This window comes from Hemitrygon akajei, chromosome 12, assembly GCF_048418815.1.
Source record: "Hemitrygon akajei chromosome 12, sHemAka1.3, whole genome shotgun sequence".
Lineage (NCBI taxonomy): Eukaryota > Metazoa > Chordata > Chondrichthyes > Myliobatiformes > Dasyatidae > Hemitrygon > Hemitrygon akajei.
The window spans coordinates 3,033,111-3,058,333 of NC_133135.1; the positions used below are offsets into that span (position 1 = coordinate 3,033,111).

The 25,223-nt window shown below is 49.1% G+C and overlaps 1 protein-coding gene across 1 annotated transcript in view; it reads left to right on the top strand.

Annotated features, from left to right (window-relative positions):
* Positions 1–1,989: 1,989 nt before the first annotated feature.
* The window catches only part of LOC140737421 (uncharacterized), a 47,280-nt gene continuing 24,046 nt past the window's right edge, over positions 1,990–25,223 (top strand). The window contains exons 1-3 of the mRNA XM_073063908.1: positions 1,990–2,122; positions 11,820–11,969; positions 14,599–23,356. Of these exons, the coding sequence (XP_072920009.1) occupies positions 1,990–2,122; positions 11,820–11,969; positions 14,599–23,356 (9,041 nt within the window). The remainder of the gene's footprint in view (positions 2,123–11,819; positions 11,970–14,598; positions 23,357–25,223) is intronic.

Consider the following 25,223-nt stretch of genomic DNA (forward strand, 5'->3'; position numbering starts at 1 on the left):
GATGATAATTGACCTGTTGGAGTGGTATAACCCTCCCACGTCTGCTCTGGAGGTTTGGTTGGTTATGAGGTGTGATGATGATAATTGACCTGTTGGAGTGGTATAACCCTCCCACGTCTGCTCTGGAGGTTTGGTTGGTTATGAGGTGTGATGATGATAATTGACCTGTTGGAGTGGTATAACCCTCCCACGTCTGCTCTGGAGGTTTGGTTGGTTATGAGGTGTGATGATGATAATTGACCTGTTGGAGTGGTATAACCCTCCCACATCTGCTCTGGAGGTTTGGTTGGTTATGAGGTGTGATGATGATAATTGACCTGTTGGAGTGGTATAACCCTCCCACGTCTGCTCTGGAGGTTTGGTTGGTTATGAGGTGTGATGATGATAATTGACCTGTTGGAGTGGTATAACCCTCCCACGTCTGCTCTGGAGGTTTGGTTGGTTATGAGGTGTGATGATGATAATTGACCTGTTGGAGTGGTATAACCCTCCCACGTCTGCTCTGGAGGTTTGGTTGGTTATGAGGTGTGATGATGACCTGTTGGAGTGGTATAACCCTCCCACATCTGCTCTGGAGGTTTGGTTGGTTATGAGGTGTGATGATGACCTGTTGGAGTGGTATAACCCTCCCACGTCTGCTCTGGAGGTTTGGTTGGTTATGAGGTGTGATGATGATAATTGACCTGTTGGAGTGGTATAACCCTCCCACGTCTGCTCTGGAGGTTTGGTTGGTTATGAGGTGTGATGATGATAATTGACCTGTTGGAGTGGTATAACCCTCCCACGTCTGCTCTGGAGGTTTGGTTGGTTATGAGGTGTGATGATGATAATTGACCTGTTGGAGTGGTATAACCCTCCCACGTCTGCTCTGGAGGTTTGGTTGGTTATGAGGTGTGATGATGATAATTGACCTGTTGGAGTGGTATAACCCTCCCACGTCTGCTCTGGAGGTTTGGTTGGTTATGAGGTGTGATGATGATAATTGACCTGTTGGAGTGGTATAACCCTCCCACGTCTGCTCTGCTCTGCAGGTTTACCACCAACTGCAATGCACTCCAGTATTAACTTGTGCTGTGTCCAACCCGCTGGTGAACTGTACCTGCCACGTACCTGTGTTGTGCATTTATCCAGAGTGATGTGTTGGTGTTCCTGTGTGTCTGAGTGTTATATCTGAGGGAACAGTGTGTGTCAGCTCACCCAGTGCCCTACACCCCTGGGTCAGAGGGGCATCCCATCTGCTGGGTGGTGGCTGCAGTGTCCAAATCCCAGAGCCCACTCTGAATTCCGGGCAGAAAGAGCAATACCTTGCGGCAAAGTGAGCTGGTCTGGATCCAAGCACCCACTCACCATCCTCTTCCTGAGTTAAACCCCAGCCTAAGGTGAGACCATGAGACTGGAAGACACAGGAGCAGAACTGGGCCATTTGGCCCATCGAGTCTGTTCCACCATTCCATCATGGCTGATTTATCATCCCTCTCAACCCCATTCTCGTGCTGTTTCCCCATAACCTTTGACACCCTGAAAATCAAGCACCCACCAGCCTCCACTTCAAATAGACCCAATAACGTGGCCTCCACAGCCACCTGTGGCAACGAATTCCACAGATTCACCACCCTCTGGCTAAAGAAATTCCTCATCTCTGTTCAAAATGAACGTCCCTCTAGTCTCGTCTGAGGCTGTGTCCTCTGGTCCTAAACTCATCCACTATCATGACCCCCACCTTCTGAAAACTAACAAAGAGGGGTTCGCCTGGATCATGGGTGGATCCAGCAGCTTCTCAACTTGAGAACAGACCTGTTCAGCTGAGGGGAAGCAAATCATGAGATAAAATAAAGACTGGTTTTATTTGTCATACGTACATCAGACATTGTAACGTACAGTGAAATGCATCGTCTCTGTCAAATGAAATCAGTGTTGGAGGCAGCCCACAAGTGTCACCACAATTTCGGCAACAACATAGCATGTTCAGAACTCACTAGCCCGACCCACATGTCTTTGGAATGTGGGCCACGGAGAGAGCATGCAAACGCCTCACAGACAGCCCAAGGTTCCGGCCGTTGTCCTGGGCAATTAGATCTGGACAATGAATGTGTCATGGGATGGTTTCAGCACAGAGGGTGTGGTAAAACCATTCTGTCCATCTGCTCTGTGCTAGCCACGACTGTGCCGATTCACAGCTCCCCACTTCCCAGTTAAATGTGCCGATTCACAGCTCCCCACTTCCCAGTTAAATGTGCCGATTCACAGCTCCCCATTTCCCAGTTAAATGTGCCGATTCACAGCTCCCCATTTCCCAGTTAAATGTGCCGATTCACAGCTCCCCACTTCCCAGTTAAATGTGCCGATTCACAGCTCCCCATTTCCCAGTTAAATGAGCTGATTCACAGCTCCCCACTTCCCAGTTAAATGTGCCGATTCACAGCTCCCCATTTCCCAGTTAAATGTGCCGATTCACAGCTCCCCACTTCCCAGTTAAATGTGCCGATTCACAGCTCCCCATTTCCCAGTTAAATGTGCCGATTCACAGTTTGTTCCACTTAACGGTGTTTGCGTGAAGAAATAAATGCAGAAAGTGGTTAGAATGGTTACATGCATCAGCTCCTTAGAATGATGGCAGGAATGGAGAGTACTGCGTTAAAACTGAATATCACAGATACCAGGACCAAAGTGCAAGGCTCGACACCTTCAATGCCAAGTCTCTCTTCAAACTCGCCTTGAATCGCTTCTGTCGTGTAACTGTGGTTACACAAGGGTTACCATAAGACCATTGCATTCCTTGAACCAGTTGGATCTGTGTCTTCATTCCAGCCACCTCTGCTACTCCAGATCACGTAACTGCCTAAATCTGGTCAAAATCACCCAGACCGGCGGTTCCTCAGACGTGTGTTTGTGGCCTCCAGGGAAAAGATTCCCTAGTTCTCTCTCCTCAACCATGTGCTTACAGTTTCCTGGAAAATGCTTGGAGAAACCCTATTTATCTTGAGATACATTTATTTATTTATTTACATATCTATCTATTAGATATTTACTGTCTGTTTGTTTATTTTAGAGATACACTGCAGAACAGGTCCTTCTGACCAACCATCTGCATCACTCAGCACTCCCCCAATTTAACCCCAGCCTAATCACAGGAAGTTCACCATGACCAATTAACCTACTAACCCATATGCCTTTGGAGCCAGAGGAGTGTACAAGCTCTTTACAGGCAATGCTGGAATTGAACTCTGAACTCTGAACTCTGACACCGTGAGGTGTAATGGCGTCATGCTAACTGCTACACTACTTTGGCAGCCACCTCTAGATCTTCCAAAGCCCACTGCCTATGACCCACGCTAGTGTAATAACAGGTGTGTGAGGCACAAAGGTGGCTGTTCAGTAGAACACGTCCAATCCCCGTGGCACTCCCTTCCCCCACCCCAGCACTGTGTCTGAAGCCCAGCAAAGAACACAGAACAGTAGAGTACAGCACAGGCCCAGCCGTTCCGCCCACAATGTTGCATCAAATTAGTAATTAAATAGCAAACTAATCTTCTGCCTACACAATATCTGTATCATTCCATTTTCCTCACATTCATGTGTCATGTGTCCGCCTAACATCTCTGAAAAGTTTCTAATCTGTCTCCCTCTGCCACTACCCCAGGCAGCACATTCCAGACACCCACCACTCTGTAAAAAAAAAATAATAACTTACCCCTCACATCACCCCCTCAGCTTAAATGAAAGCCCTCCGTTTCTTTATTCATTCATTCACGGGATGTGGGTGTCACCAGCCAAGCCAGCATTTATTGCCCATCTATAGTTGTCCTTGAGAAGGTGGTGATGAGCTGCAGTCCCTGAGGTGTAGGTACATCCACCGTGCTGTTAGGGAGGAAATTCCATGATTGTGACCTAGTGACAATGAAGATATGTTTCCAAGTCAGGATGGTGAGTGACCTGGAGGGGGATTTCCAAGTGGTGGTGTTCCCAGGTACCTGCTGTTCTCGTCCTTCCAGATGGTAGTGGTTGTGGGTCTGGAAGGTGCTGCCTCAGGATCTTTGGTGTGTTGCTGCAGTGCGACTTGTAGGGATTACACACTGTACAACTTCATCAATGGGGGAGGCATTGGAAGGGGCACCAATCAAGTGGCTGCCTTGTACTGGATGTATTAGACAATCCAAAATTGGGGAAAAAAGCCTTTGTCTATCTACTCTATCCATACACTGCTCATAGACTTATATACCCCTCTCAGGTCGCATATCTTAAATACAATGATGTGGAGAGTGCTTCTGCTTCCTTCCCCCCCCCCCACTTCCAGACAGTGAGCCCCCCACCCCCACCACTCTCTGGCTGGTAAAATGCTTCCTCTTAGAGCAGAATTAGCCCATTCAGTCCACTCCGCCATTTCATCATGGCTGATCCCGGATCCCATTCAAACCCATACACCTGCCTTCGCACCATATCCTTTGATGCCCTGACCAATCAGGAATTTATCAATTTCTGCCTTCAATATACCCATGGCCTCCGCTGCAGTCTGTGGCAGGGCATTCCACAGATTCATCACTCTTTGGCTAAAAGAACTCCTCCTTAGTTCTGTTGCAAAAGGTCACCCCTCAATTTTGAGGTTGTACCCTCTAGTTCTGAATACCCCCCTATAGGAAACATCCTTTCCATATTGACCTTATCTAGTCCTTTCAACACTTCAATGTGATCCCTACATATTCTTCTAAATTCCAGTGAGTACAGGCCCAAAGATGTCAAACCCTTTCATAGAACATAGAATAATACAGCACAGTACAGGCCCACAATGTTGTGCCAACCCTTAAACCCAGCCTCCCATATATCCCCACGCCTTACATTCCTCCATATACCTGTCTAGTAGTCTCTTAAATTTCACTAGTGTATCTGCCTCCACCACTGACTCAGACAGTGTATTCCACACACCAACCACTCTCTGAGTGAAAAACCTTCCTCTAATAACCCCCTTGAACTTCCCTCCCCTTACCTTAAAGCCATGTCCTCTTGTATTGAGCAGTGGTGCCCCGGGGAAGAGGCGCTGGCTGTCCACTCTGTCTATTCCTCTTAATATCTTGGATACCTCTATCATGTCTCCTCTCATACTTCTCTCCAAAGAGTAAAGTCCTAGCTCCCTTAATCTCTGATCATAATGCATACTTTCTAAACCAGGCAGCATCCTGGTAAATCTCCTCTGTACCCTTTCCAATGCTTCCACATCCTTCCTATACTGAGGCAACCAGAAATGGACACCATACTGCAAGTGTGGCCTAACCAGAGTTTTATAGAGCTGCATCATTACATCGCATCTCTTAAACTCTATCCCTCAACTTATGAAAGCTAACACTCCATAAGCTTTCTTAACTACCCTATCTACCTATGAGGCAACTTTCAGGGATCTATGGACATGTACCCCCAGATCCCTCTGCTCCTCCACACTACCAAGTATCCTGCCATTTACTTTGTACTCTGCCTTGGAGTTTGTCCTTCCAAAGTATATCACCTTTATAAGGCCTTGCCAGTGCCTTATAAAGCCTCAGCAACATGTTCTTGCTCTTGTATTATAGACCTCTTGAAATGAATGCCAACATGACATTTGCCTTCCTCACCACCGACTCAATCTGCAAGTTAACCTTCAGGGTGTTCTGCACAAAGACTCCCAAGTCCTTCTGCATCTCAGATTCCTGGATTTTTTCCTCATTTAGAAACTAGTCTGCACAGTTATTTCTTCTACCAAAGTGCGTGACCATGCATTTTCCCACATTGTATTTCATTTGCCACTTTCTCCTAAACTAAGTCCTTCTGCAACTACCCATTTTCTCAACACTACCTGCCTCTCCACCAATCTTCATATCATCTGCAAATTTGGCAACAAAGCCATCTGTTCCATCATCTAAAATTCTAAATCATTGATATACAGCCTAAAAAGACATGGTTCCAATACTGACCCCTGTGGAACACCATTAGTCACTGACAACCAACCAGAAAAGGATCCTTTTGTTCCCACTCGCTGCCTTCCCAGTCAGCCAATGCTCTAACCATGTTCATAACTTTCCTGTAATATGATGGGCTTGTAACTCGGTAAGCAATGTGGCACCTTGTCAAAGGCCTCCTGAAAGCCCAAATATACAGCATCCACTTCATCCCCTTTATCCATCCTACTTGTAATCTCCCCAAAGAATTCCAACAGGTTCGTCAGGCAGGATTTTCCCTGAAGGAAACCGTGCTGACTTTGTCTTATCTTGACCTGTGTCACCAAGTACTCCATCACGTCATCCTTAACAATTGACTCTAGCATCTTCCCAACCACTGAGGTCAGGCTAACCGGTCTATCATTTCCTTTCTGCTGTCTCCCTCCTTTCTTAAAGAGTGGAGTGACATTTGCAATTTTCCAGTCCTCTGGCACCATGTCAGAGTCCAGTGATTTTTGAAAGATTATTTTTAATGCCTCCACAATCTCTACCGCTACCTCTTTCAGAACCCTAGGGTGCAGTTCATCAGGTCCAGGTGACTTATGTATCCTTAGGGCTTTCAGCTTTTTGAGCACCTTCTCCCTTGTAATAGTAACTGCACCCACTTCTCTTCCTTCACACAATGCAATATCTGGCACACTGCTAGTGTCTTCTACAGTGAAGACTGATGCAAATTATTCATTTAGTTCATCTGCCAACTCCTTGTCCCTCATTATTATTTCTCCTGCCTCATTTTCTAGTGGTCCTATATCCACCCTCATTTCTCTTTTATTTTTAACGTAACTTTTAAAAACTTTTAGAATCCACTTTGATATTAATTGCTTGCTTTCATATTTCATCTTTTCCTTCTAATGATTTTTTTAGTTGCTCTCTGTAGGTTTTTAAAAGCCTCCCAATCCTCTATCTTCCCACTATTTTTTGCTTTGTTGTATGCCCTTTCTTTTGCTCTTACATTAGCTTTGACTTCCCTTGTCAGCCACGGTTATACTATTTTACCATCTGAGTGTTTCTTCAATTTTGGAATACACATGTCCTGAACCTTCCTCATTTTTCCCAGAAACGCACACCATTGCTGCTCTCCTGACAGCTCTGCAAGCAGCTCCTTCCAATTTACTTTGGCCAACTCCTCTCTCATACGACTGTGATTTCCTTTACTCCGCTGAAATACTGCTATGTCAGACTTTACTTTCTCCCTATCAAATTTCAAGTTGAACACAATCATATTGTGATCACTGGTTTCTAAGGGTTCTTTTACCATAAGCTCCCTAATCACCTCCGGAACATTACATAACACCCAATCCAGTATAGCTGATCCCCTAGTAGGCTCAATGACAAATTGCTCTAAAAAGCCATCTCATAGCTGTTTAACAAACTCACTCTCTTGAGATTCATTACCAACCTGATTTTCCCAATTGACCTGCATGTTAAAGTCTCCCATGACTACCATAACATTGCCCTTTTGACTCGCCTTTTCTATTTCCTGTTGTAACCTGTGGTCCACCTCCCAGCCACTGTTGGGAGGCCTGTATATAACTGCCATCAACGACCTTTTACCCTTGCAGTTTCTTAACTCAACCCACAAGGATTCAACATCTTCTGATCCTATGTCACATCTTTCTACTGATTTGATGTCATTGTTTACCAGTAGAGCCACACCACCCCCTCTGCAGACCTTCCTATCACTCTGGTACAATGTGCAACCTTGGACATCCAGCTCCCAATACAACCATCCTTCAGCCATGATTCCGTGATGGCCACAACATCATACCCAACAATCTGTCCTTTTGAGACAAAGTATATCCTTTGATGGCAAACTACCTGCAATGACCTTCTTTCAGCCACAACTCAGTGATGTCATACTGACCAATCTCCACGAGTTTGTCCACCTTATTCTGAACGCTACGCACATTTAAGTACGGCAACTTCAGCCTTCCATTCTTTGCCCTTTTGAATTTTGCCTCTGTGGTACAACTTAACTCTTTGCGTCGTCTGCATTTGTACCCAGTCATTGGCTTGTTCTTCCATACATTCATGTTACACCCATCATCGGCATGTAAACCTGCTGGCTCATCCTCAGCTCTGTCAGACTGGTTCCCACTCCCCCCCCGCCATATCAGTTTAAACCACTCCCAACAGTTCTAGTACCTGCCCACAAGGGTATTGGTCCGCCTCGGATTCAAGTGCAACCCATCCCTTTTGTACAGGTCACGCCTGCCCCAGAAGAAGTCCAGATTATCCAGAAATCAGAATCCCTGCCCCCTGCTCCAATTCTTCAGCCACACATTTATCTGGCACCTCGTTCTGTTCCTATTCTCAATGTTGCGTGGCACAGACAGCAATCCTGAGATTACTATCCTTGAGGTCCTGCTTCTCAGCTTCCTTCCTAACTCCCTGTAGTCTGTTTTCAGGACCTCTTCCCCTTTCCTACTCCTGTTGTTGGTAGCATATGTATCATGATTTCTGGCTGCTCATCTCCCCCTTCAGGATATTGTGGATGCGTCCAGAAACATCGTGGACCCTGGCACCCAGGAGGCAAACTACCATCCGTGTTTCCTTTTTGTGTCCACAGAACTGCCTATCTGCCATCCTCTTCAGTTCCCTACCCTTCTGAGCCAGAGTTACAGCTGTTGTTGCCTCTCCAGGTCGGTTGTCTACCACCCCCCCCACAAAAGTACTGAAAATGGAGTACTTATTGTTGAGAGGGATATCTACAGGGATACTCTCCACTATCTGATGTTCTCCCTTCCCTCTCCTGACCGTCACCCATTTATCTGTCTCTTGTCACCTTGTGGTAACTACCTCCCTGTCGCTCCTGTCTATCACTGCCTCACTTTCCCTAACAAGCGGAAGGTCATCGAGCTACAGCTCCAGTTCCCTAACCCGGTCCCTAAGGAGCTGCATCTCGATGCACCTGGTGCAGATGTGGCCGTCCGGGAGACTGGGAGTCTCCTGAACATCCCACTTCTGACACCCAGAACAGAATTGTTGCCTGTTCCTCTGACTACTGAGTCCCCCATCACTGCCACTAGCCTCTTGTCCCTCTTTCCCCTTTGTACTAAAGAGCTATGCTTGGAGCCTGGTCTCCATAGTATTCCCCGGGAGGTCATCCCCACAACAGTATCCAAAACAGATACTTATTATTGAGGGGAATGGCCACAGGGGATCTCTGTGCTAACTGCCTGTTCACGTTTCCATTTCTCCTGACAGTCACCCAGCTACTTGCCTCCTGCAACTTAGGGGTGACTACTTCCCTGTAACTCTGATCAATCATCTCCTCACTCAACAACACTAGCCAAAGGTCATCCAGCTGCTGCTCCAGATCCCTAACACGGTTGTCATGGAGCTGCAGCCGGATGCACTTCACACAGATGTAGTTCCCCGGGAGACTCTGGGTCTCCCAGGACTCCAACATCTGGCACGAAGGGCACACCACAGCCATTTAGTACTAAGTACCCCTGACAGGAAGAAAAAAGGGAACAACAGAAACTTACCCAGAGTCAATGCTACTTCTGAACTGAAGCTGCCTTTGAGTTTGACACTCGCTCTCTCACCACTGGCCCACTGCCAACAATGGCCGCTCCTGGACATATATTTACTCCTCCCTGCTCTGCTCCCGCCACTGACTGAGCCACCAGAATGACACTGATCGCCCGCGAAGCTTTGCTGTTAAATGAGCATCAATGACCCGATCCTCGCTGCTCTGCTCCCGCCGCTGATCGCACTGTCAGAATGACACCGGACACCCACGAAGCTCCCCTTCTAAACATGCGCCATTGGCCTGTGAGAAACCTCCTCGCTGCTCTGCTCCCGCCGCTGACCGCACTGTCAGAATGACACCGGACACCCACGAAGCTCCCCTTCTAAACATGCGCCATTGGCCTGTGAGAAACCTCCTCGCTGCGCACGATTGGGCTGCTGGAATGACTGATTTACTACCCATTAGACCACTGGCATTCAGGGCTGCCCTCATCTCTGACCGTGTCCAGGGCTTCCTTCATCATGTCAGTAGTTTGGTTTTTACTACTGTCAGTCATACAAGTCCTGGGTGGGGACTCGGGAATACCGTCACATTCACATGTAGAAGGATTCTTCATTGCTGTTTCTGTAACCGTTTTGTTTTACCATTCAGAGTTGTTAGCCCTGAGCTGAACCTCCAGGTTTGGCAGGACTGGTCTTGGACCAAAAGGTCTCAGCTGGAAACATCAACTGTACTCATTTCCATAGATGCTGCCTGGCCTGCTGAGTTCCTCCAGCATTTTGTGTGTGCTGTTTGGATTTCTAGCATCTGTAGTTTTTCTCTTGTGAAGTCCTTCTGGGCCTCTCTACTTCCTCAACGCTTCGTGCCCCTCCAACTATCTTTGTACCATCCATAAACTTGACCACAAAGCCATCAATTCCATCATCCAGGTCATTGACATATAACATAAAAAGAAGTGGACCCAACACAGACCCCCGTGGAACACCACTAGTCACCAGCAACCAATCAGAAAAGGCTCCCTTTATTTCCACTCTTTGCCTCCTGCCAATCAGCCACTGCTTTATCCATGATAGACTCTTTCCTGTAACACCATGAGCTCGTAGCTTGTTAAACAGCTTCGAGTCTGGTACCTTGTCCAAGGCCTTCTGAAAATCCAAGTACATAACGTCAACCAATTCTCCATTGTCTGTCCTTTCTCTGGTCAAAAAACTCCAACAGACTTGTCATGCAAGATTTTCCCTCAAGGGAAGACAGCTCTCATTCTTGCACCAATTGCCTCAAACCTCTGCCCCCCACTAATCCTTGACCCTCTGCTGAGGACTGCCCCTCTCGATTTGCACACCTCAATCAGCCTCTTTTCCAAAGAAAACAACCTCAAGAGAAAATCTGCAGATGCTGGAAATCCAAGCAACACACACAAAGTCCTGGAGGAACACAGCAGGCCAGGCAGCAACTATGGAAAAAAAATGTACCGTCAACGTTTTGGGCCAAGATCCCCCAGCATTTTGTGTATTTTGCTCACCAATCTCCCCTCATGGCTTTGGTTTTCCAGTCCTTACAAAGACCCTCCACCTCTGTCGAATACCACACCTCTGCAGTAATGTAGTGACCGGTTTTGTTTCCCCACATTAGAGCAGGGTTAGGCCATTCAACCCATCAAGTCTGTTCCAGCATCCACCATGGCCGATTTATTATCCCTCTCAAACCCATTCTCCTGCCTTCTCCCCATAATCTTTGATGCCCAGATTAATCCAGAACTTATCAACCTTCACTGTAAATATATCCAATGACTTGGCTTCCTCAGCCACCTGTGGTAATGAATTCCACAGATTCCCTCCCCTCTGCCTTAAGATATGTATTCATCCCTGTTCTAAAGGGACGTCCTTCTACTTAGAGGCTGTTTCCTTTGGACCCAGGCTCCCCTATCTCCCCCACCCCACTATAGGAAACGTTCTCTCCACGTCCATCCTTTCAATATTGATGTGAGATCCCCTCATTCTTCTCAACTCCAGCGCGTGCATCAAACGTTTCTCCTACATGAACCCTTTCAAACTGGGGACACTTTACAGCAGCCAATTAACCCACTGACTTGCAGGTCTTTCGGATGTGGGAGGGAACCGGAACACCCTGGGAGAATGTTCAAACTCCACGAATTCCGAAGTCGAGATCGAACCTGGGGTGCTGGAGTTAGGTCTGCTTGGTTACGGCTCATTGATACTCATGGAGAACGAATGGACTGAAACCAAGCTCAGCTTGTGATCCACACCTTGGCCTCAGTGTGTGAAGTCCAGCCTTGTTCCCCCTCGTCCATCCCACACTTTTATCATACGACCTGCTGACTTGTTAACCCTCTCCCACCTCGCTGCATGGAACCTCAGGGAGATGCAAGTCCACTCAGGAGCAGGATCAGGATGAGGACGAGCGAGGAGGGGAGCCGGAGCCGGATGCCTCTCGCGCGGACGGTGAGGCGGAGGAAGAGTGGGCAAGCATAGCTTGCTCGGGAAGAGGATCTCCGTGCACCGTGAAGAGTAAGTGCGGTGCTTTCATAAGTACCCAACCTATCCTCACAAGACATGTTCTCTAATCCAGGCAGCATCCCAGTAAATCTCATCTGCACCCTCTCTAAAGCTTCCACATCTTTCCTATAGTGAGTCGACCAGAATGGAACACAATTCTCCGAGTGATGAACCAATGCTGAGTGCATTCACCTCTCTGCTCTGGCTGAGACTAGTGCAGGTGCTGTTTGATGCTCAACATGGACCCAGGGCAAGGGAATGACAAACTGAAGTGTGCACGTCCAAGATGAGGGGGAAAGATTTAAATGGGAGCTGAGGGGCAAGTGGTGGGTATATGGAATGAGCTGTCAGAGGAAGTGGTAGAGATGGTTACAGTGAGAGCACAAAGATTTAACAGGGACCTGGGGGTGTTTTTCACACAGGGTGGTGAGTTTTGGGGATAAGCTGTCAGAGGAAGTGATAAAGGTGCTTACGATGAAAGGGGACTTAATAGGGACCTGGGGGGTATGTTTTTCACACAGAGAGTGGTGGCTATAGGGAATGTCAGAAGACGTAATTGAGGCATAAAATACAGATGGACAGGTCCATCAACAAGGTGGGCTTAGACTAGAAGCCTATGAGCCAAAGAGTTTTTCCCCCAAAGAGTGGTGGGTGCATGCAACACACTTCCAGGGGTGATGGCAGAGCAGATACACTAGGGACATTTAAGATACTCTTAAATAGGCACATTGATGATCGAAAAATGATGGGTTATGTTGGAGTAGGTTTATAAAGGTCAGCACAACATGAGACCTTAAGATATAGAAACAGAATTAGTCCATTCAGCCTATCGAGCCTGCTCCACCATTCCATCATGGCTGGTTTATTATCCCTCTCAATCCCTGACACCCTGAGTAACCAAGAACCTTTCGCCCTCTGCCTTAAATGTACCCAATAACTTGGCCTCCACAGTCGTCTGGTCAGCGAATTCCAGATTCACTGGCTAAAGAAATTCCTTCTCTCTTCTGTGGACATCCCTCCATTCTGAGGCTGGCTAAAGAAATTCCTTCTCTCTTCTGTGGACATCCCTCCATTCTGAGGCTGCGCCTCCTGCTCCTAGACCCACTCACCATAGGAAATTTCCTCGCCACAGTCACTCTGTAGGCCTTTCAATGTTCGGTATGTTTCAATGAGGTCGCCCCACATTCTTCTGAACTACAGAGACTACAGGCCCAGAGCCATCATACTTTTAACCCTATCATTCTCGTGAATCTCCTCTGGACCGTCTCCAAAGGCAGCACGTTTCTTTAGACAAGGGGCCCCAAACTGCTCACCATTCTATGCGATCCCTCACTAGTGCCTCAAAGCCTCCTTGCTCTGATAGTCCAGCCCGCTGGAAATGAATGCTGACGTTGCATCTGTTTTCCTTACCGCCGATTCAGCCCACAAGTTACCCTTTGAGGAAACTGTTGTGTGTTCTATTAAAAAGAAACTACTCAAGGCAAAAAGAACGACCTGGGCCGGGGTAAAGTGGGCAAACGGAACCACGGAGGGTAGCTGGCGGATGAGCCCTCCACGCTCCGCTGGTTGAGACCGCTGTGCTGGGGCGGGCAGTGTCCGGGAGATGGGGGCTCTCCAACCCCAGGGGGTGACTTGGTGATAAGCTGCCGGCACACGTGGACACAACTCTCCCGGACACGGCTTTGGGCAAAAGGTCGTCTACGCCGTGGTCCTCCTCACCAAACCCCCAGCGCATGGTGAATCTATCGCCCTCCTGACCTTCCGCTCCTTAACAGCATCGATCAACTCCGGCTCAGATTGACAGGAAGCGGCCGAGTGCGGGATTATAATCACAGACTCGGGGAGAGGCGCTACATAAATGCAATTTCCTTCTCATCCCTCCTGTCTCTGTAAGCCCCTCCAGCTCTACACCTCTGCTCATCTCTGTAACCCCTCCGGCCCCTACACCTCTCCCTGTCAATGTAATCTCCTCCAACCCCCAAAACCCTCCCTGTATCCACCCCCTTCGGCCACTATACCCCTCCCCATCTCTGTAACCCCTCCGGCCCCTACACCTCTCCCTGTCAATGTAATCTCCTCCAACCCCCAAAACCCTCCCTGTATCCACCCCCTTTGGCCACTATACCCCTCCCCATCTCTGTAACCCCTCTGGCCCCTACACCTCTCCCTGTCAATGTAATCTCCTCCAACCCCCAAAACCCTCCTTCGGCCACTATACCCCTCCCCGTCTCTGTAACTTCCTCCGGCTCCTAAATCCTTACCAGTCTCTGTAACCCCCTTTGGCCTCTACACCCTACGCTCTCTCTGTAACCTCCCCCGGCCCCTAAGCGCCTCGCATCTCTGCATTTTAGTTACTCTACCACTCCCTGGCCCGGCTCCTAATCCCCTCTCTTGGCCCATTAGCCTTCGTGGGGTGAGGTGGAGGCGGCTTTGACCATGTGTCAAAGGGCAGGTGTCTGTCTGCAGCTGCTCGGGGTAGACTCACCTCTGTGAGTATCGCCCCGCGTTCCTAGTCACTCCTCTGGGGGGTGGTTGATGTCCCATTTGATGCGGGAATGACCAGCGCTGACCAAACACGGCGCTGTTATAGGTTACCAGGACGGTGAGTGTACGACTCATGGTGTACTGTTCCTTGTTACAGGTGAGACCCGTTCACCGTCCCGGGACACGGACATCGGGACGCCGCCAATAGACACTCCATTAGCGGCCCGAAGGAAGAAAGAGTTCCCTTCCTTCAGCCCGGGTTTGTCCCGACCCGTGATCAGCGGCGGCTGCACTAGGCAGGAGGAGCGAAGAGAGAGCAGGGCCTCGGCACAACTGCTCGCGGGTGCCGGGGAAGAGGGTCCCGGAGAGGATGGACTGTCCAGGGGTCCCGCTGGGGGCGCCGGAGAGGAGGAACGGTTGGCGGATCCCAGGAAGCAGGAAGGGCTCGAGGGTCCCGGAGAGGAGGGACGGCCAGAGGGTCCCAGAGGGGAGTTGGGAAAGTGGGGGGACTTTAGGATGAAAGGAATTAGCCTGGATGAGCAAGGATGTGGGACAGAAGAAAACGATGTGAAGAATGAATTCGGGACTGAGGAAAACTCTGGGAGCGACGAAGCTGTTGGAAAGGGAATCATTGGTAAGGTGGGGGTCACTGAGGAAGCGGGAGAGATTAGGAAGGAGAAAATTATGGATGAGTTGGGGGACAGTGAAGTGGGAGACAATGGGGAAGAGAGGGACATTCGGGAGAAGGGCGTTATAGATGAGTTGAGGGACAGTGAAGAGGGAGACAATGGGGAAGAGAGGGACATTCGGGAGAAGGGCGTTATAGATGAGTTGAGGGACAGTGAAGAGGAAGACAATGGGGAAGAGAAGGACATTAGGGAGAAGGGAATTATAGATGAATTGAGGGACAGTGAAGAGGGAGACAATGAGGAAGAGAAGGACATTAGGGAGAAGGGAATTATAGATGAGTTGAGGGACAGTGAAGAGGGAGACAATGGGGAAGAGAAGGACATTAGGGAGAAGGGAATTATAGATGAGTTGAGGGACAGTGAAGAGGAAGACAATGGGGAAGAGAAGGACATTAGGGAGAAGGGAATTATAGATGAGTTGAGGGACAGTGAAGAGGAAGACAATGGGGAAGAGAAGGACATTAGGGAGAAGGGAATTATAGATGAGTTGAGGGACAGTGAAGAGGGAGACAATGGGGAAGAGAGGGACATTAGGGAGAAGGGAATTATAGATGAGTTGAGGGACAGTGAAGAGGGAGACAATGAGGAAGAGAGGGACATTAGGGAGGAAGGGATCACTTGTGAGAAATGGGGCGTCGAGGGGGAGAGCAGAGTTGGGGAGAATGAGGACCATGGAGAGGAGAGGGATATTGGTGATACGGAGGACGTTGAGGAGGGGGTCATTAGTGACATAGGGAACATTGGAGAGGAGGGGGTTCGGAGAGAGGGGGGTTTTGCGGAGATGAGGGTGGGAAAAGTGGCAAATACGAGGGAGCAAAGTGCTGGAGCTGAGGAAGACCCGGGAGAGTGGGGAGACTTTGAGACAGAGGATGGCTTTGAAGAGGGATTTGGCCCGGGACTGGCGGCGACGGGCCGCGGGCGGGAGCAGAAGGAGACTTCAGGGGGAAGTTCCGGAGCCAGAGAGCGGCGGGAGTCAGCAAACTCTCGAAGATCCTTTCCCGATGTGGAAGAACGACCGGTGAGCCCGGGGCATAGGTGTGATGCCGGGGAGGGAGTAAGCAAGCCCAGCCAGCGGGAGCGGAGAGACCAGGTGCAGATCCCAGACCGGGAGCCGGACCCGGAGCAGATCCTGATCCGGGGTCCTGGCGCGGCTGCTGAAGATTCGGCTAATGAGCCAGACTTTCACTGGATGGAGACAGGAAGAGGCGAAGAGGTCATCCCGGAACAGGGAGCGGATACCTCGGTGGGCAGCCTCAAGGTCACCGCCTCACCCCGGAGCCCTGACGGCTCCGAAACGGGCGATAGGATAGGGGAACGGGCGGCGGAGATTACACCGTTCAGCGATAGAGGGGAGATCCAGGACCTGCGGCATGGAGAGGCACAGCACCCCGAGCAACGGAGAGCCATACCGCGCCAGGAGTTAGAGCCATGTGTGTGGGGAACGCAGGACCCAGAGCCCAAGCTGAGAGAAACACAGGCCACTGAGTGCGCTGTGCAGGCGAGGAATGGGAGGATATGGCCAGAAACGCAGGACAGTTATGTAGTTTCATACGTGTGGCCAGAGCCGCGGATAGAACCTGCGTCTGGTACTCAGTACGGGGAGCAGAGACCGGCAACACCGGGGGGAGAACGGGAAGAGGGAGAGGGAGGAGGGAGAGAGACTGCGTCAGAAATACAGGCCAGCGAGCTAGCAATTCAGGACAAGGGGAATGCACAAGATACACAGGACAATAAGGAAACGGAGAGAAAACACAGCAAGGACACAAAACCAGAAACACAAAACATTGAGGCTGAGGTAAAAATGCAGGACAACCACCTTGTATGTAAGACAACCCGGGAGGCATTGGTAGAACCGCAGGTCTGTGTGGCTGTGCTGGAAATGCAGGACCTTGACGTTGTGGTAGATACGCAGGCCAGCAAGGCCGAGGTTGAAATAAAGGATAGTGAGGTCTCAGCAGAAACGCAGGACATTGAAGTTGTATTAGAAACACAGGGTGGCAGCTTTGTGATAGATACACAGGGTGGTGTGGCTGTGGTAGAAATAGAAGACAGCAATTTTCGGGACAGAAACCCCTTGTCAGAAACTCTGGACAACGTGTCAGTGGCTGATGTGCCGGAAATCAAGGCCGTGGTGGGGACACAGAGCACAGACGTTTCTTTAGTATCACCGGGGAGTGAAACGCAGGACGGTGAATTTTTGAAAGAAACACAAGGCACTGAGTTTGTAGATGAAACAGATTACGGTGAGATAGTAGAAGAAATGCAGGACAGTGAGACTGTGACAGAAACACAGGATAGTGAGGCTATAGCAGGAACACAGGATGGTGAGAATGTAGAAGAAACACAAGATGCTGAGGCTATAACAGAAATGCAGTATGGCACGAATGCAACAAAAACACAGGATGATGAGGTTGTAGAAGAGACACGAGATGGTAGGTTTGCAACCAAAACACAGGACAGCAGGGCTGCAATAGAAACACAGGATGGTGAAGGTGTAGAAGAAACACAATATGGTAGGTTTGCAACCAAACCACAGGACAGCAGGGCTGCAATAGAAACACAGGATGGTGAAGGTGTAGAAGAAATGCGAGATGGTAGGTTTGCAACCAAAACACAGGACAGCAGGGCTGCAATAGAAACACAGGATGGTGAAGGTGTAGAAGAAATGCGAGATGGTAGGATTGCAACCAAAACACAGGACAGCAAGGCTGAAATAGAAACACAGGATGGTGAAGGTGTAGAAGAAATGCGAGATGGTAGGTTTGCAACCAAAACACAGGACAGCAAGGCTGCAATAGAAACACAGGATGGTGAAGGTGTAGAAGAAATGCGAGATGGTAGGTTTGCAACCAAAACACAGGACAGCAAGGCTGCAATAGAAACACAGGATGGTGAAGGTGTAGAAGAAATGCGAGATGGTAGGTTTGCAACCAAAACACAGGACAGCAAGGCTGCAATAGAAACACAGGATGGTGAAGGTGTAGAAGAAATGCGAGATGGTAGGTTTGCAACCAAAACACAGGACAGCAAGGCTGCAATAGAAACACAGGATGGTGAAGGTGTAGAAGAAATGCGAGATGGTAGGTTTGCAACCAAAACACAGGACAGCAGGGCTGCAATAGAAACACAGGATGGTGAAGGTGTAGAAGAAATGCGAGATGGTAGGTTTGCAACCAAAACACAGGACAGCAGGGCTGCAATAGAAACACAGGATGGTGAAGGTGTAGAAGAAATGCGAGATGGTAGGTTTGCAACCAAAACACAGGACAGCAGGGCTGCAATAGAAACACAGGATGGTGAAGGTGTAGAAGAAATGCGAGATGGTAGGTTTGCAACCAAAACACAGGACAGCAGGGCTGCAATAGAAACACAGGATGGTGAAGGTGTAGAAGAAATGCGAGATGGTAGGTTTGCAACCAAAACACAGGACAGCAAGGCTGCAATAGAAACACAGGATGGTGAAGGTGTAGAAGAAACACAATATGGTAGGTTTGCAACCAAAACACAGGACAGCAGGGCTGCAATAGAAACACAGGATGGTGAAGGTGTAGAAGAAACGCGAGATGGTAGGTTTGCAACCAAAACACAGGACAGCAGGGCTGCAATAGAAACACAGGATGGTGAAGGTGTAGAAGAAATGCGAGATGGTAGGTTTGCAACCAAAACACAGGACAGCAGGGCTGCAATAGAAACACAGGATGGTGAAGGTGTAGAAGAAATGCGAGATGGTAGGTTTGCAACCAAAACACAGGACAGCAGGGCTGCAATAGAAACACAGGATGGTGAAGGTGTAGAAGAAATGCGAGATGGTAGGTTTGCAACCAAAACACAGGACAGCAAGGCTGCAATAGAAACACAGGATGGTGAAGGTGTAGAAGAAACACAATATGGTAGGTTTGCAACCAAAACACAGGACAGCAGGGCTGCAATAGAAACACAGGATGGTGAAGGTGTAGAAGAAATGCGAGATGGTAGGTTTGCAACCAAAACACAGGACAGCAGGGCTGCAATAGAAACACAGGATGGTGAAGGTGTAGAAGAAACACAATATGGTAGGTTTGCAACCAAAACACAGGACAGCAGGGCTGCAATAGAAACACAGGATGGTGAAGGTGTAGAAGAAACACAATATGGTAGGTTTGCAACCAAAACACAGGACAGCAGGGCTGCAATAGAAACACAGGATGGTGAAGGTGTAGAAGAAATGCAAGATGGTAAGTTTGCAACCAAAACACAGGACAGCAGGGCTGCAATAGAAACACAGGATGGTGAGGCAGTAACAGAAATGGAGGTCACTGAAGCTGTAACCAAAATGCAGGATGGTGTGGTATTAACTGTAACGCAAGATGCTGATGCAGTAGCAGAAATGCAGGGCGGTGTGTTTGAAGAAGATACACAGGATGGTGAAGTTGTAATAGAAACGCAGGGCAGTAAGATTATAAAAGAAATGCAGGATGATAAGGCTGTTAAAGAAATGCAGGTCAGAAAGGCTGTAACAGAACTGCAGGGTGGCGAGGTTGCAGAAGAAATGCAGGACAGTAAGGTTGTAACAGAAACACGGAACGGTCAGGCTGTTACAGGAACTCATAACAGTGAGCCTGTAACAGAAACACAGGATGGTCAGGATGTAGCAGGAATGCAGAACAGTGGGACTGTAATAGAAACATGGGACGGTCGGGCTGTAACAGAAACACAAAATAGTGAAGCTGTAACAGAAACACAGGACGGTCAGGCTGTACCAGGATCACAGAACAGTGAGGTTGTAACAGAAACACAGGACAGTGAGGCTATAACCAAAATGCAGGACAGCAAGCCTGTAACTGAAATGCAGGACGGTCAGGATGTAACAGTAACACATGATGGTCAGGCTGTTACAGAAAAACAGGATGGTGGGATTGTAACAGAAAAACAAGGTGGTGGGGTTGTAACAGAAACGCTGGATGGTCAGGCTGTAACAGGAACGCAGAACAGTGAGGCTGTAACAGAAACACGGGACGTTGAGGCTGTAACAGAAATGCAGGACAGCGAGGCTGTAACTGAAATGATGGATGGTGAGGCTATAACCAAAATGCAGGACAGTCAGGTTGTAACAGAAACACAGAATGTTCGGGCTGTTACAGGAACACAAGATGGTCAGGCTGTAACAGGAACACAGAACAATGTGGTTGTAACAGAAACAGAGGACGGTCAGGCTGTAATAGGAACGCAGAACAGAGAGGCTGTAACAGCAACACAGAACGGTGAGGCTGTAACAGAAACACAGGACAGCCAGGCTGTAATAGGAACGCAGAACAGAGAGGCTGTAACAGAAACACAGGACGTTGAGGCTGTAACAGAAATGCAGGACGTTGAAGCTGTAACAGGAACGCAGGACGTTGAGGCTGTAACAAGAACACAAGACAGTCAGGCTGTAACAGAAACACAGGACGTTGAGGCTGTAACAAAAAAGCAGGATGGTCAGGCTGCAACAGGAACACAGAACAGTAAGTCTGTAATGGAAACACAGGACAGTCAGGCTGCAACAGGAACACAGAACAGTAAGTCTGTAACGGAAACACAGGACACTCAGGCTGTAACAAAAACACAGGACGTTGAAGCTGTAACAGGAACGCAGGACGTTGAGGCTGTAACAAGAACACAGGACAGTCAGACTGTAACAGGAATGCAGAACAATGAGGCTGTAACAGAAACACTGGATGGCCAGTCTATAAAAGAAACACAGGACAGTCAGGCTGTAACACGAACGCAGAACAGTGAGATTGTAACAGAAACACAGGACAATCAGGCTGTAACAGGAACACGGGACGTTGAAGCTGTAACAGGAACGCAGGACGTTGAGGCTGTAACAAGAACACAGGACAGTCAGACTGTAACAGGAATGCAGAATAATGAGGCTGTAACAGAAACACAGGATGGCCAGTCTATAAAAGAAACACAGGACAGTCAGGCTGCAACAGGAACACTGAACAGTGAGATTGTAACAGAAACACAGGACAGTCAGGCTGTAACAGAAACACGGGACGTTGAAACTGTAACAGGAATGCAGGATGTACAGGCTGTAACAAGGGCACAGGACAGTCAGGCTGTAACAGAATTGCAGGATGTTCAGGCTGTAACAAAAACACAAGATGCTCAGGATGTAACAGGAATGCAGAACTGTGAGGCTATAACAGATATACAGGATAGTGAGGCTGTAAAAGAAACACAGAATGGTTGGACTGTAACAGAAACACAGGACAGTCAGGCTGTAACAGGAACGCAGAACAGTGAGGCTGTAACAGAAACACAGGACAGTCAGGCTGTAATAGAAACTCAGGATGATCAGGATGTAACAGATACACAGGACGGCCAGGATGTAACAGAAATACAGGACATTCAGGCTGTAATAGAAACGCAGGACAGTCAGAATGTAACAGAAACACAGAAGTGTCAGGCTGTAACAGGAATGCAGGATGGTCAGGCTGTAACAGGAATGCAGAACAGTGAAGCTGTAACAGAAACGCAGGATGGCCATGCTATAAATGAAACACAGAAGAGTCAGGCTGTAACAGGAACGCAGAACAGTGAGGCTGTAACAGAAACACAGGACAGTCAGGCTGTAATAGAAACTCAGGATGATCAGGATGTAACAGATACACAGGACGGTCAGGATGTAACAGAAATACAGGACATTCAGGCTGTAATAGAAACGCAGGACAGTCAGAATGTAACAGAAACACAGAAGTGTCAGGCTGTAACAGGAACACAGAACAGTCAGGCTGTAACAGGAATGCAGAACAGTGAAGCTGTAACAGAAACACAAGATGGTCAGGCTGTAATAGAAACACAGGATGGTCAGGATGTAACAGAAACACAGGATGGTCAGGATGCAACAGAAACTCAGAATGGTGAGGCTGTAACAGAAACACAGGACGGTCAGGCTGTACCAGGAACACAGAAAGATCAGGCTGTAACAGAAACACAGGATGCTCAGGCTGTAACAGAAACACAGGACGGTCAGGCTGTAACAGGAACACAGGACGGCCAGGCTGTAACAGGAACACAGGACGGTCAGGCTGTAACAGGAACACAGAAAGATCAGGCTGTAACAGAAACACAAAACGGTCAGGCTGTAACAGGAACACAGAAAGATCAGGCTGTAACAGAAACACAGGAAAGTCAGGCTGTAACAGAAACACAGGACGGTCAGGCTGTAACAGGAACACAGAAAGATCAGGCTGTAACAGAAACACAGGACAGTCAGACTATAACAGAAACACAGGACGGCCAGGCTGTAACAGGAACACAGAAAGATCAGGCTGTAACAGAAACACAGGACGGTCAGGCTGTAATAGGAACACAGAAAGATCAGGCTGTAACAGAAACACAGGACGGTCAGGCTGTAACAGGAACACAGAAAGATCAGGCTGTAACAGAAACACAGGACGCTCAGGCTGTAACAGAAACACAGGATGGTCAGGCTGTAACAGGAAAACAGAAAGATCAGGCTGTAACAGAAACACAGGATGGTCAGGCTGTAATAGAAACACAGAAAGATCAGGCTGTAACAGAAACACAGGACGGTCAGGCTGTAACAGGAACACAGAAAGATCAGGCTGTAACAGAAACACAGGACGCTCAGGCTGTAACAGGAACACAGAAAGATCAGGCTGTAACAGAAACACAGGACAGTCAGGCTGTAACAGAAACACAGGACGGTCAGGCTGTAACAGAAACACAGGATGGTCAGGCTGTAACAGGAACACAGGACAGTCAGGCTGTAACAGAAACAGATGATGCAGAGAGAGAGGTGGGGACTAGTACGGGTACACAGGACAGCCGGCCAGTGCTGGAACCACAGGCACAGCTGCACAGTTCAGAAGTACAGAGCAGTGATGGAGGATCACAGGGTGAACACAGTGCTCAAATAGAGCAAGGTTCCAGGAGACAGGAAAGAGCGACAGATCACCAGGCAGTGAAATTCCGGGAAGTGGGATATTCTGGCTCCCTCACCCCTGTAGAGGGACTCTGGCACGTGCCAGATCCAGACTGGGCTGATCCTGGGAAGCTGATCCAACCTGTTGTTCTTGGAGACTCCGCACTTCCCCCTGTCCACAGTGCGGAGCGGGGATGCAGTGACTGCGCGGCGCAGCCGGAGACACCAGGAGTCCGGCCGATGGAGCTACCCGGGGAGACTCCGGGTGGAGCAGAAGTTCCCAGGAGGAGGGAAGCCCATCCAGAGACGGGGTACGTACTGAGAAGTCACCATGAGCCCCACAACCTTGTTCCCCCATGACCCTGATCTTCAACCATCTCACCACATGGCCCCACAACCTTGTTCCCCCATGACCCTGATCTTCAACCATCTCACCACATGGCCCCACAACCTCGTTCCCCCATGACCCTGATCTTCAACCATCTCACCACATGGCCCCACAACCTCGTTCCCCCATGACCCTGATCTTCAACCATCTCACCACATGGCCCCACAACCTCGTTCCCCCATGACCCTGATCTTCAACCATCTCACCACATGGCCCCACAACCTCGTTCCCCCATGACCCTGATCTTCAACCATCTCACCACATGGCCCCACAACCTCGTTCCCCCATGACCCTGATCTTCAACCATCTCACCACATGGCCCCACAACCTCGTTCCCCCATGACCCTGATCTTCAACCATCTCACCACATGGCCCCACCCAAAAACTTCATCACCGCAGCCTCATAGCCCCAGAGACCAGGGTTTGATCCTGATCTCCGGTTCTGTCTGTGTGGAGTTTGCACGTTCTCACCGTGGCAGTGTGGGTTTCCCCTGGTGTTCCGGTTCTCTCCCTCATCCTAATGACATTCAGGTTGGTGGGTTAGTTGTCCAATGTAAGTTATCCCCAGTGTGAGGGTGTGGGAAGAATCTGGTGGGAGTTGATGGGAATGTGGGGGGGGGGGGGGGTAAAATGGGATCCACGTAGGACTGATGTCAGTGGGTGGTTGCTGGTCAGTACAGACGGTGGGTCAAAGGGCCTGATTCCCTGCTGAATGAACAGAGGATCGGAGCTGAGGAAGAAGGTAATTCCTGCTGGAGGGAGCACAAGGAGGAGAGGGGGAAGGAGGGAGCATTCTTTTGGAGACAGTAAATAATAGAATGGTGTAACTGTGCACACAGCCCCAGTCAATAAGCAACACAGACATCTGTACCCAGGTCATAAGGAACAGAAACAGACCTTCACGTCTATGTTCATTGCCTGTAGTTTCTATGATGACAGGTATCCCGTGTGGGAACAGTTTCTAAACATTGCACTGGGCCAGTTCCATCCTTTCAACCTGGGAGTACGAGTAGGCTTCACTAGGATATTCCTTCGCTGCAGTGGGTGACTGAGGCTTTTTCCAGATCTTGTCGTGCCCTTTGCTCTCTGTGCAGTGTCTCAGAACCACCTTCCTGGCTGTTGGATCTCACCTGCCCAGTCCGCCAGAGCCAACATTGATCACATCTACACCGACCAAGCTATACTAGTCATGCCCCTGTTAATTCCACAGCCCTCTGTGCCCAGCTCATTCAGGTACCTATCCAGGTGTCTCCTCAATGTTGTTCCTGACCCTGCCTCCACCACCACAACCCAAATACCACCTACCCCGTGTGTGAAAGATTTATCCCTTAGTTCACTGGTAAACCTCCTCCCTCTCACCTTGAACTTCTGCCCTCTAGTTTCAGACAAACCAATCATGGAAAATCTATAGCAGCTACCTACCCTATCTACACCCTCCTTCTTCCCCTCCTCTCCTATCAGAATCCTTCTTCAGCCTTTTACCTCTTCCACCTGTCACCTCAGTTCAATCCCTCTCCCCACCAACCCACCTTCCCCCTCACCTGGTCTCACCTGTCACCTCCCAGCTTCTCACAATACTCCCCACTTCCCCCACCAACCCACCTTCCCCCTCACCTGTCACCTCCCAGCTTCTCACAATACTCCCCACTTCCCCCACCAACCCACCTTCCCCCTCACCTGTCACCTCCCAGCTTCTCACAATACTCCCCACTTCCCCCACCAATCCACCTTCCCCCACATCTGGTCTCACCTGTCACCTCCCAGCTTCTCACAATACTCCCCACTTCCCC